Raw genomic sequence first — 12945 nt, forward strand, 5'->3', positions numbered from 1 at the left:
TGTTTTGGCAAAACAAGGGGGATTTACACAATATTAGGCAGGTGGTTTTAATGTTGTGGCTGATTGGTGTGTATCAATCTGAGATAGTTTTAAGAGCAATATTAATCATCCACCCAGTTGAATTCTGTAATGTGTGCAGAATTAACCTGCAACAAAAACATTTATGCTGGGGTGCAGTAACTGGACATTATAATGTCATCGAAGACATTAAATTATGGCCTGCATTAAGTTCAAAATGTCTCACACTTCAAGTTTATATACCAGTCTCTTAGTAGTCACTGTGAATTGAGCAGCACACTGATCTGGGTTAATGATTTCAGTGCCTCTTACTGATCCCTGCCAACGGACTAGCACATCTAGAACATTGGGTTGGTGTGCAGAATCAGCTTGGGATTGCATCTGTAAAAATGCTCATCCCATTTGGCTTGTCAGTTATTTTTCTGGATATTCTAAAACAACCAGCAGAAACAGAATTCTGCATGTTTGTTGGGAAATGCAGAGTCAGTGTTGCATGGGCTTTAAATCACTATGACTGGCACTGGTAAAGTACTAGTCCTTTCTTTACCCAACAATAAAAGTTTGAGGTGTTAATAGGAGACTGCATTTTTACATCAGTTATGTATAGAAGACTGTGTGATTCAACCATGTTCATGATTTATGCATATATTCATAATTTAAGAATCAGATAGCAGTTAGCCATTTCCAACCAATCAGCCAGAGTGGCATTGCAAAACGCTGCAAATAAACTAAACAGTTCTGTAATGGAGAGCCTTCAAGATCACCACTTTTGTTAATTAGAGAGTAGAAACCATTGCAAAAACCTGCTGAAAGCTTTTGGTGCTGGAAACATTAAGGATAAACATAAAAATCATGACCACATCATTTGTGGTAACTCACAATAGCAAGCAAGTGTCTGAATCCACACCCATCCAGATCCCCATGTTCAAATGATGGTCAAATAAACATTACTGGTTCTAAGCCGTCCCTGAGCCATTTCTGGCCATACGGTCTATTACTAGAACATTCAAAAGGAAGCAGCCCACTGACCACTGGGTTCAAAATAGAGAAATCAAGGAAGAGAATGATAAAATCAGGCTCCTTATGACTGGCTCCATGCCAGAGTGGGAGACAGTTCGGCCCACAGGGTCTTCATGAGGTCAACTCCCACCCCACTTGCTCTGTCTTAAGAGGCCTCCCCCCACACGGCCATGCTTCCTAGAAACTGGCTCATTCTGTCCTGGGGCAGAGTGTCAGTTCACTCATGGACATCCCAAATTTCAGAGAGCAGTGGCGGGAGTTTCTTGTCTTGGAGGCGCAGTGCAAAGACCTGCTCTGAGTGGACACTGCTCAGTGTGCGTAGGCTGACCAGCTTCATCAGCATTCGGGGAAACATCAGATGATCCTTTAGTGGGGATGAAAGAGGAGTGGGTCATTAGGATTATATTGATATATCAAAACCATACAAGTTACAGTTAAGTGTGATTGTACGCAATCAATGCAAGGACTGAATCATCAGTGCCACCTACTGGCAATAAAGGATCCAACAGGCAATGTATACACTGATCTGACTTGCCATGAGAAAAACTACAACTCTTTACCATAGTCTTAAAAAGTCTTAAATGGACACTTAGAGTTAACAAATACCACATAAAAAAATAATATTCTTTTAGTACTTGTGTTATTCTACTGTTTATTGATGATTATTACAAATTCTTTAAGTGCTCGGATATTTTTGTCCTCTAAGGGCCATTATACTCACATTGGGTCGTTTTATTCTGATGTAAGAGTGGAGGGCGTCCACATATGGCTGCTGTAATCTTTCTACCAAATCGTGATCCTGCACATTGGGTCGGTCTGACCAACACAAACACACAAACGGAAATGGCAAGAGGGATTAACACAAAATGAATGATGATGCCTTTTAAAACTGAAGTGTGTAATATCTGCACTACTAGCTTAACCATACAGAATTGAAAAAATATTCACTGTTTTTAAACCTATTACAGAAACTACCAAGTTTTTCATTGGTTGTAGAAACAGATCAAACTCGCACCATTTGGTTAAGCCAAATGGCGTTCAAATAAAAGGGACTGTTTGATAGCCCCACAGTGCTACACGTACGTGTTTAGGCCATATTAAACTGGGATATAAGAAAGTATTTAACATTTAAAAAAATGACATCAGTTTTAATGAGTTTTCTTAGAAAGTTCCTTGGAACAAAGAGTAAGAAATATCATTAAAGGGGTCATGACATGAGGAATCAAATTTTCCTTGATCTTTTAACATGTAAAGGTTCATTGCACTATAAAAACATACTGTAAGTTTCAGAACTCAAAACGTCCTCCTTGATACAAAGAGCATTTATTTGAACTACGCTGTAAAAAAATGGCTTGTTTGGATTTTCCCTACTTTGTGATGTCATAAAGATGAATACATCAGTACATGACTGCCTCTACAGCAAGACATCAACACCTTCTTTTACATCATCGTATTTTTGGCCCGCTCACTGGCGCTCATTCAGAAAGGTGAAGAGGAGAGAACAAGGCAGATGGGCCTACTATATATCTACAAAAGGGGACATACACAGGACACCTTCTTTTGTACATCTGGACTTTTTAAAAACGTTTTTCTACATAAACATGAAATAGACAAACTGAGTTAACAGACGATGGAAGATGTGAGATGTGGCACCTGTGAAGACCAGTGTGACCAGCTTTGGCTTCTGTTGAAGCATCCCAACATCAGGAAATTGTGACTGAAGTTTAACAAAGTTCCTGATCGCATCAGTGCAGAATTATATGTGTGTGTGCGTCATGTTTCACCATGCATTGGACTATGTGTGTGTTATGTTTCACAGTGGATTGTATAATGTGTGTTCAGCATATGGATTGCTTGTGAACCAGTCACATTATGATACAAGTTTTGCAAAGGAACTGTTTTTGAAAGATGGGGCAGTTAAAAACACTATTGGACCTGACCGCAAAACCATAAGCAATCAGTTCCATTCATGAATGTCTCATATGTCATGACTGTTTAATATTTATAGTTGATGGTGCTGCTGTGCTTAAGTGAACAGTTTGATACATTCTGATGCAATGTGTTGTGTGTGTGTGTTGTGTGTAAGCCCTGAAATTTAGCTATTTTTATTGTTGTGGAGCTGGTTCATTCTCTTCCAAATGAGTTACAAATATATCTGTTTTTTTTAGGGGCTGCACGCTACTAAACAATCATAACAGTGGCCGTTTATATTGAAGTTTAAAGGAGAAGCTGAGGGCCAAAGACAGGGTGAAAGATTATCATATATTACTAAATTGTCTGTTTTGGGGCAACAAAAACTTAACTTACATTATAAGTGAACCTCTGGGAAAATAATAAAATTATAAAAATAAAAAAAATGTAAGTAAGAGTATGTAATGACCCCTTTAAAAATGTCTCAAAATAAACCAGAACCACATCTGACACCAGTCATAAACTAGCATCTATAAAATCTCATGGGTGATTTAAAATTGCTTTCCCCATTTTATAATGGTTCTGCAGACATGAATAAATTATTTGTCTTTAATCTTTAAGGTTCCATTTGACTGATAAACATCATCGCTGTCATAAATGACAATATCCGTTTTTTAAGATTTATTGATAACACTCAAATTAAAAGACACTCAAACTAGGCTTAATTGTAAGAAATCCAAAAGCACACTGGATATGATCTATAGTAGGAAGCGTAATTTATTATTACAATAAATAAATACTCATTTTTATTTCTTTAGTCCCTTTTACAAACCCAAGGTCACTTTAATTCATTTCATAATCCTCTTGTTGCTTTTCTCTCTTATCCATTAAAATGGGATGTAATAACATTTCTTAAACAAGGGAACATGGTCAAAAATAAGCACTAATAAAGACTCGCCAGCAGATCAACAATATAATATTGGTGTTTGTGTGTCAAACTGACCTGCTGAGAAAATGTTGATAGCGATGAGCAAAGCGTACTCTGCCTCATCTAGGTGAAGGTCATTCATGCCCTTAGAGAACTCAAAGATAGGGTTAATGAACTCAAACTGCAGCCCTATAGAGAAGCCAGAGAGGACAGAAATCATTTAAGGGCATAAACACCAAAATTGCCAAATAAACAGCACCAAATATCATTAGGCTCACACACTGTGACAAATAACATTCTTCACTATTGTAAAGATCTATCAAGCTTAAAATATTCATGTTATTTTCAGATTATTAACATGAAGATTTCATACCTGCTTTGGCAAAATCCTCCTTATTGTAACTGAAGTCTTTGAGGAAGGTTATGCTGTCTATTGCTGGATTGTAACGTCTGGAAGTCTCTAGCAGCATAATCTACAGGAGGAAAGTTGGCACTTTATCCTAAATATAATTCAGAAGTAACCAACAAGCTATGGTCCACTCTGGGGGTTGTAACCTTCACTTCAAGTTTCAAACTGATGTTGATTCAGGGAGTCAAGTTCAGATTCCAAAACATTTATTCATGCATCTAAATTTTTCCAGCAACAGCATTGATGTGCAATTGTTTTCACCAGTTAAGGTGCAAAATCTGCATCAAGATTCTGCATAAAAGCAGTATTAACTTAAAATACGTGCACTATTCAGACAACAGAAAAACAATAATTGGGTATAAAATAAGATGCACCTTCCTTGGCATTTTTGCAGATACTTCTGGTACTTCAAAAAGAAGATTTATTAATAATTAATTTAAATTCTGATAATAGATTTTTGGGGATCAATTCTGAATCTTTTGAGAAAAAAAAAAAATCCTGCAAGTCAGTCACACAAAGCACACAAGGGCTTCACTTAGTTTTTCATGCGAAACAACATATGACACCAGGTGGCCTTTATTCTAAAGCACTTCCCTTTCATAGACTGTAGCCTGATACCAGAGAAACAGTTAAATAAATGCTTTTGCAAAACACATGGCCACGTATTTCCAAAATAACACAGCAGAAACAAGCCTGCCTCTGCATCTGCACACACAAAAACAACAATATCAGAACGTGACAAAAAAAAGTGTGTTATAGGTCAGTTAGTCTAACCTCTATAGTTGAGGTCTTCAGCAGGGCGATTTGGTCCTCTCGAGTGAGCTCCAGGAAGCCAGGCAGCTGTTTAGCAAAGTCTACAATCTCTTGCACAGACATAATGGCCAGCTCAGTGAAATGAGCAAACCGTTGCTGTCGAACCTCTCGGTTAAGTGGATCCTGACTCTGTGGCCATGGCTGAAAAACAGTAAAAAGACGCACTACATTTGATTTAATGAGAACCGAAAGACAGTCATACACATCTGGGATGGCATGAGAGTGAGTAAATGATGAAAAAAATTTCTTTTTTGGGTAAACTATTCCTTTAAGCTAATATACTTGCAAAAGCCACTCACAGTGACTTTGGGTCGGTCGAGAAATGAGCGTTTGTTGCACTGTTTCTGCATGGCCACCAGTTTTTCTATCATCTCCTGTTGTTCAGGAGCTAGAGGGGGCATCTCCGGGGTGGGGCTTGGAGTTGCCACTGCTGAGGTGCGTGCAGTCTCTTCTTCCTGCTTTTTCATCTTCTTCAGTCGGATCTGCACTTCTGACAGCACACCTAGTAGAATGACAGGCAACAGCGTATCTCTCTGAAAAGTTATTGAATAACCAAATAACTACTCTTAACACCACAATGATCAAGATAAGATTTCAGATCTGAAGATAGCTGTATGAACTGCCTATGGAATAAAAAGCATTCCAAGTGCAAGATGCTCACGGTTGAATATGGATAGCACTATGTATAGATGGATTTTAAGCTGATGTGTAATTAAAATTCTCTATTGTATTCCAGTTTAATATGCAGAGTCAACTGTAAGCAAGCCATTTCTAAGTTGATTTCCATCCCTACTGTTTGTTTAACCAATAGAAGGCAGGAGGAGTTTTCAGGAATCTGTTTTTTGGAGGTGCAGAAATAACATACTTCATCTTAAAAGGCAGATGGAGGAAAAAAGTTCCCCCCCCCCCAAAAAACAAATGGGTGGGTGAAAAAATGCCACAAAAAGAGAAAGGTAGATGGCCTCTTATAGGTAATAAAGGAAAAGAGAGAAACACTTACACTGCTCTAGCATGCCTGCTTCCCTGCATTTCCGCAGCCGACACTGCTGACACTTGCGGCGCATGTACATATCCATCTCACAGCGGCCAGAGTTCTTGCAGGAGTACTGAGCTCCTTTGATCACACTGCGTCTGAAGAAACCTTTACAGCCCTCACAGCTCAGCACATTGTAATGAAAGCCAGATGCCTTGTCTCCACATACACTGCACACCTCATTCCCCAGCATCTTGGGAGCAGGGCCCTTCTTCCTCTTCACAGGCTGACCCTCTGTGCAAACAAAGTCATAGGACAGACATGCACATCTAGAAAATAGAGGTGGTTTTGCGATACATAATGTAGTAGGTCTAAGATTAAAGTACAGGTAAAGTCTGGTTTATGCTAATGTCAGAGTAAACCTGCACACATGACTAGCTTTTTACACAGTTTAAATGGCATAATCATATGTATTGTTTATGTGTATGTTTGTCATTTAGGACACAAAATAATCAATCAACCACAATACAGACATCATACATCTCATTTCTACAGGAACATACACAGACATTCAACATGCATCAACACCCCACAGCCATACTAATGTAGGACTATATCTTTATTTACTTGAACCAGTTATGCCAGTTTATCCAAACACACATATGCACAAACACATACTGACATGCATGCTCATACATGATCTTGCAGAGTCAAACAAGTCAGACCTTATGTAATAGGAAGACTCTAAAATTCAACTCTTTCAGGGCACCAACATCTCAGTCATTTTACTCTAGAAGCAATGTGATGTATGTTACTTATGGCAAGAGTCATCATACAACTCCCTGATTTATCCTTCAGCCTTTCAATCAGAAGGACACATGGCATTTACTTACACACAACCCTTACCTGATGCAGGCGTGTCCTCAGAGGGGCACATCTTGATGTTGTTGGGCTCCATGAGCAACGTGTCGTTCAGCTCATTGTGTGAAGTGCTGTATGGGGCTGTTTGACTGACAGAGGACTGAGTCTCCTGTTTCACTTCTGCCATACCTGCTGAAGAACCCTCTTCACTGACACAGCACAGAGAGTCCCCTATATACACGAACACAGTTCTCATGAATGGCTATGACAAATAACACACCTTCCGTTAGATATACAGTAGCCCAGATACTCCATATAAAAGTAAATCCATGATAATCGATTCATTACAAAAATCACAAACATGTCAAGTACCGGTAATCAAGTAAGAATATCCATAAGAAAAACATATCTTGATATTAGTTAACACAGCTTAACAAGATTCTCTATTTGAGAGATGGGTACACATTAATAACACACACACACACATATATATACATACATAATATATATATATATATATATATATATATATATATATATATATATATATATATATATATATATATATATATATATATATATATGTATACACACACACACACACACACAGTTGAAGTCAGAAGTTTGCATACACTTAGGCTGAAGTCATTAAAACTCATTTTTTAACCACTCCACAGATTTAATATTAGCAAATTATAGTTTTGGCAAGTCATTTAAGACATTTACTTTGTGCATGGCACGAGTAATTTTTCCAACAATTGTTTACAGACAGATTGTTTCATTTTTAATTGACTATATCACAATTCCAGTGTGTCAGAACTTTACATGCAGCAAGTTAACTATGCCTTTAAGCAGCTTGGAAAATTCCAGAAAATGGTGTCAAGCCTTTAGACAATTAGCTTCTGATAGGAGGTGTACTGAATTGGTGATGTAACTGTGGATGTATTTTAAGGCCTACCTTCAAACTCAGTGCCTTTTTGCTTGACATCATGGGAAAATCAAAAGAAATCAGCCAAGACCTCAGAAAAAAAAAAATTGTGGACCTCCACAAGTCTGGTTCATCCTTGGAAGCAATTTACAAACGTCTGAAGGTACCACATTCATCTGTACAAACAATAGTACGCAAGTATAAACACCATGGGACCACACAGCCATCATACCGCTCAGGAAGGGGACGCATTCTGTCTCCTAGAGATGAATGTAGTTTGGTGCGAAAAGTGCAAATCAATCCCAGAACAACAGCAAAGGACCTTGTGAAGATGCTGGAGGAAACGGGTACACAAGTATCTATATCCACAGTAAAACGAGTCCTATATCAACATAACCTGAAAGGCTGCTCAACAAGGAAGAAGCCACTGCTCCAAAACTGCCATAAAAAAGCCAGACTACAGTTTGCAAGTGCACATGGGGACAAATATCTTACTTTCTGGAGAAATGTCCTATTTAAAACAAAAATGTAACTGTTTGGCCATCATGACCAACGTTATGTTTGGAGGAAAAAGGGTGAGGCTTGCAAGCCGAAGAACACCATCCCAACTGTGAAGCATGGGGTTGGCAGCATCATGTTGTGGAGGTGCTTTGCTGCAGGAGGGACTGGTACACTTCACAAAATAGATGGCATCATGAGGAAGGAAAATTATGTGGATATATTGAAGCAACATCTCAAGACATCAGCCATGAAGAAAGCTCAGTCACAAATGGGTCTTCCAAACAGACAATGACCCCAAGCATACCTCCAAAGTTGTGGCAAAATGGCTTAAGGACAACAAAGTCAAGGTATTGGAGTGGCCATCACAAAGCCCTGACCTCAATCAGATAGAAAATTTGTGGGCAGAACTGAAAAAGCATGTGCGAGCAAGGAGGCCTACAATCCTGACTCGGTTACACCAGTTCTGTCATGGGCCAAAATTCCAGCAAATTATTGTGAGAAGCTTGTGGAAGGCTACCCAAAATATTTGACCCAAGATAAACAATTTAAAGGCAATGCTACCAAATACTAACAAAGCCTATGTAAACTTCTGACCCACTGGGAATGTGATAAAAGAAAGAAAAGCTGAAAGAAATCACTCTCTCTACTATTATTCTGACATTTCGCATTCTTAAAATAAAGTAGTGATCCTAACTGACCTAAGACAGAGAATGTTTTCTACGATTAAATGTCAGGAATTGTGAAGGTCATATATATATATATATATATATATATATATATATATATATATATACACACATACACACACACAAACAGTATATAAAAATCATGATCAAAATCTCAGCAATGAAAAAAATATTTTATATGCAAGCACTAACATTATTTTATTTTTTTTTTTAAAAGAGTTTGAAAAAGTTATACCATGACCAACATCAGTGATATCAGTCGTAGAAATGGTGGACATCTTCCACACAGCCACTTGTCATAACGAACACTTGCACCTGCAGAGTAGAATAAAAGACAAAACTCAATACAAACAACTTGCAACTACCTGCTTGAGAAAGCTTTTGACCCATGTTCATTAAAGGCACCAACACTGCCTTATTAAATTAGCACTACATTTTAATATAAAGTTAAATGTTTAATCAAAATGGCCTACAGTTGGGAACAGCTCAGGGTGTTCTAATGCACTCGGACAAGACACAATTGAAAACTAAAACAGCACAATCCTTCTCCTAACAGAGCACCTCTTGCCGAAACTATGTGAAAAAGACACACCTGGTTGTTACTTCTGCTATCTAAGTCAGTCCTAAGCACACCTAATATGGGCAGTAGTGGTCTGTAACTCTCACTGCCTGAGACTGAACACACGTGTCACTGATTTTCACTGATGATTGGCAAAACAGTTCAATAAACAGAAGTATTCAGGCTTCTCTTTCAAAAGCTCACAAAAACTACAAAGTCACCCTTTCGGATCATGGGAAATATTGTTAAGCTAAACTGTGCTAAGCCTAAAAAATTTAAAAATATACATCAAATAGAGTGCCTATTTCTTTCCAACTAAGCATGCTGTATGAACTACCAGCTGGAGAATAGGAAGTGAAAACTTCTCGCAAAAAAAAATCTCACAAAATATCTTGGTCACTCATGGGTGTTGCTCGTTTCCAAGACAGTTTCAGGAGACTGTTCAAGCAGAAAGGGACATCCAATCTGGGAAATGATTTTCTGGAGATGAATTTAGTTAAATCTGCAGTTTGAATCTTAGAGTGTGATCTTGTCAGCTAAAAAGCTAAATACAGTGTTACAAACCTTTTTGACCAATTAATTTCCATGACTTTTCCAGTCATTTGTGATTTCTGGGAACTGATTTTTGCAAATGAATCATTCAGATAATTTCAACCAATGAACTGAAAAGAACCTACTCAAAACAACTGTTCGCTCGCAAATTTGTCACAAATCAGTATGGCCTGTGAGCATGTTCTACTCTACACAAGCTCTAACCAAGAGCAATATTTAGGTTATGAAATAATTTAAAGCAGAGCATAACAAGGAAAATGTACAGTATATAACTCACAACAGAAACTTCCATGACTTAAGATTTTGTTAATTTCCATGACTTTTCCAGGCATGGAAAACAAAATTTTGAAATTCCCTGATATTTTCAGGTTTTGCATGAATGTGGGAACCATTAAAATAATTATAAAAATATAAAGAAATGAAGCAGTTCACTAATATATATATATATATATATATATATATATATATATATATATATATATATATATATATATATATATATATAATTTAAGTGCCCAACCGATATATCGGTCGGCCAACATTATCAGCTGATATTAGCCTTTCACTGATATATCGGTATCGCCGTATATTTTACCGATATGCGCAGATATGAAAACATTTTTTAGAACATATAATGCAGAAAACAATGCTTTAGAATTGGTGTCATAACGTAGTTTTTCCAGCAGAGCACTCTCCGACTCCATTGTTTACAGAGCTGACTCTGAGATGACGGTGGCTCTGCATACAGGGCGGAGTTAAGTGGTGTCTCTTCACGGTAAGTTGCTAATTAGTTTGTGAAATACATACTGGAAAGTTAATAAACGATGACCCCATAATTTTCCCTTTTCAATAAAACTAATATAATGTTAACCCTGTACCTGATAACCATGTCACTCATGTTTATCACATCGGTTTGCTATGTTAGCCAGCTATAGTTTGTCAGTGCAGTCAGTCATGTAGCAGATTGCAAGTTAAGCATCAGAGCATATTTTTGCAGCTCAGCAGACAACGGTGTGGTGGTGGTTTGTGTCTGTTGAGTGCTGATTTCACGCTACATTGTTACCTATTTGGTGAGACGCAATGCTGGAAAGTAAATAAAGTCCATCTTTTACTCTCCGTGACAACGAGCTTATAGCTAGCTAGCTAATCATGTAGCTACTTTCATTGCTTGTCAGCTGATTGGAAGCTAATGTGTAAACATGTATTCACCAAACTGTTTTGTTCAGGATTCACAGTTTGGTACCCCTTCATCCAAACAATTACAGTCGTGTCATTTATTAAATGTAATATTTAGAAGTCTGGTTTTCCACCATTGAACTTGTATAGCAGAATATGGTGCAACACCGCTGCTTATCTGTTTATCTTGACTCGGCAGTATTAATATAGTCAGCATTTGACTAATACTAAACAGTACTGATGTTTATTTAGCTATTTATTTTATTTGTATTTATTCTTTATTTAAATGGTCAGCCATTGACTGATACTAAACATACAGTACTGATGTTTATTAAGCTATTTATTGTATTTTTATTTATTCTTTATTTTCTCAGTTCATTTCTAGAATTTGTTGACAATGTATAAAAATAATGTCAAATATTCTTTGATAAAAATATTTGTTTAAGAAAGCAGCTTTCTGAGTACCTTTGCATAGTCATATCGGTGCAAAATCTCAAGATGGCGCCGAGTATGGCTGCTGCGTTGCGAGCTCCGACACAACATAGCAATGGTTTGTTTGTTTTGTTTACAATTCTTATGTTTTTTGTCTTGGATGTTGTCTGCCTTATTGTCTACGACAGACAAACACTTTTGGACATTGGTTCAGCAATTTCACACCGTAAACCGGACTTCACATTCCTCAATGCCGACCCGCTGTTTACAAACACGCAAGCGGAGCCCTTTGTCTGGGCAGCACGGCCGCGGAAACGCAGGAGGAAAAGGGGAAACAGAGCCGGCGTTCTCATCAGAGTAAGACGCCGCGCAAATCGACCCCCGCTACCCACTATTCTACTGGCAAATGTTCAGTCTCTGGATAACAAGCTCTGCGAGCTGAAAGCGCGGATCTCTTTCCAACGAGAGACGAGGGACTGCTGCATTATCTGCCTTACGGAAACTTGGATGTCTGCGGAGATTCCAGACTCAGCCATTGAACCCGCGGGGTTCTCCATGCTCTGAGCGGACAGAGCGAAAGACCTCTCAGGTAAAACTAGAGGAGGTGGTGTATGTTTTATGATCAACAAATCCTGGTGTGATCAGAGGAACGTACATTCCATCAAGTCTTTCTGTTCTCCTGATCTGGAATTTCTTATGCTTCTGTGTCGACCATTCTGGCTACCGAGGGAATTCACAGCGGTCATTATCACTGCTGTGTACATTCCCCCACAAGCCGACACAGACCGGGCACTCAAGGAACTGTATGGGAGTATAAGTGAGCAGGAAACCGCGCACCCTGAGGCCGCGTTCATTGTGACCGGGGACTTTAATAAAGCCAGTTTAAAATCAGTCGCACCAAAATATCACCAGCACATTAGTTTCAACACACGAGGGGACCGGGTTTTGGACCATTGCTACTCTCCGTTCCGGGATGGCTACAAATCCCTCCCCCGCCCACCATTTGGCAAATCGGACCACTCTTCCATTCTGCTTCTGCCCGCTTACAGGCAGAAATTGAAACAGGAAGCACCCACCCTCAGAACGATCCAGTGCTGGTCGGACCAATCAGACTCTACGCTACAAGACTGTTTTGATCGCACGGACTGGGAGATGTTCCGGTCCGCCTCTGATGACGA

The 12945-nt window shown here is 38.6% G+C and overlaps 1 protein-coding gene across 7 annotated transcripts in view; it reads right to left on the minus strand.

Annotated features, from left to right (window-relative positions):
- LOC127446661 (oxysterols receptor LXR-alpha-like) overlaps positions 1–12945 on the minus strand; it is a 26206-nt gene continuing 13261 nt past the window's right edge. For 5 of the 7 annotated variants that reach the window (XM_051707892.1, XM_051708065.1, XM_051707980.1 and 2 more), the window contains exons 3-11: positions 9284–9363; positions 6979–7164; positions 6100–6366; positions 5399–5601; positions 5061–5240; positions 4251–4350; positions 3953–4066; positions 1760–1854; positions 1–1402 (exon numbers count right to left, since the gene is read on the minus strand). In XM_051707892.1, the coding sequence (XP_051563852.1) occupies positions 1256–1402; positions 1760–1854; positions 3953–4066; positions 4251–4350; positions 5061–5240; positions 5399–5601; positions 6100–6366; positions 6979–7164; positions 9284–9326 (1335 nt within the window). In that variant the 5' untranslated portion in view covers positions 9327–9363 and the 3' untranslated portion in view covers positions 1–1255. Of the gene's footprint in view, positions 1403–1759; positions 1855–1879; positions 2566–3952; positions 4067–4250; positions 4351–5060; positions 5241–5398; positions 5602–6099; positions 6367–6978; positions 7165–9283; positions 9364–12945 lie in introns of those variants that run through there. The other 2 variants (XM_051708227.1, XM_051708313.1) reach the window with 2 other exon arrangements.

This window comes from Myxocyprinus asiaticus, chromosome 1 (genome assembly GCF_019703515.2).
Source record: "Myxocyprinus asiaticus isolate MX2 ecotype Aquarium Trade chromosome 1, UBuf_Myxa_2, whole genome shotgun sequence".
Lineage (NCBI taxonomy): Eukaryota > Metazoa > Chordata > Actinopteri > Cypriniformes > Catostomidae > Myxocyprinus > Myxocyprinus asiaticus.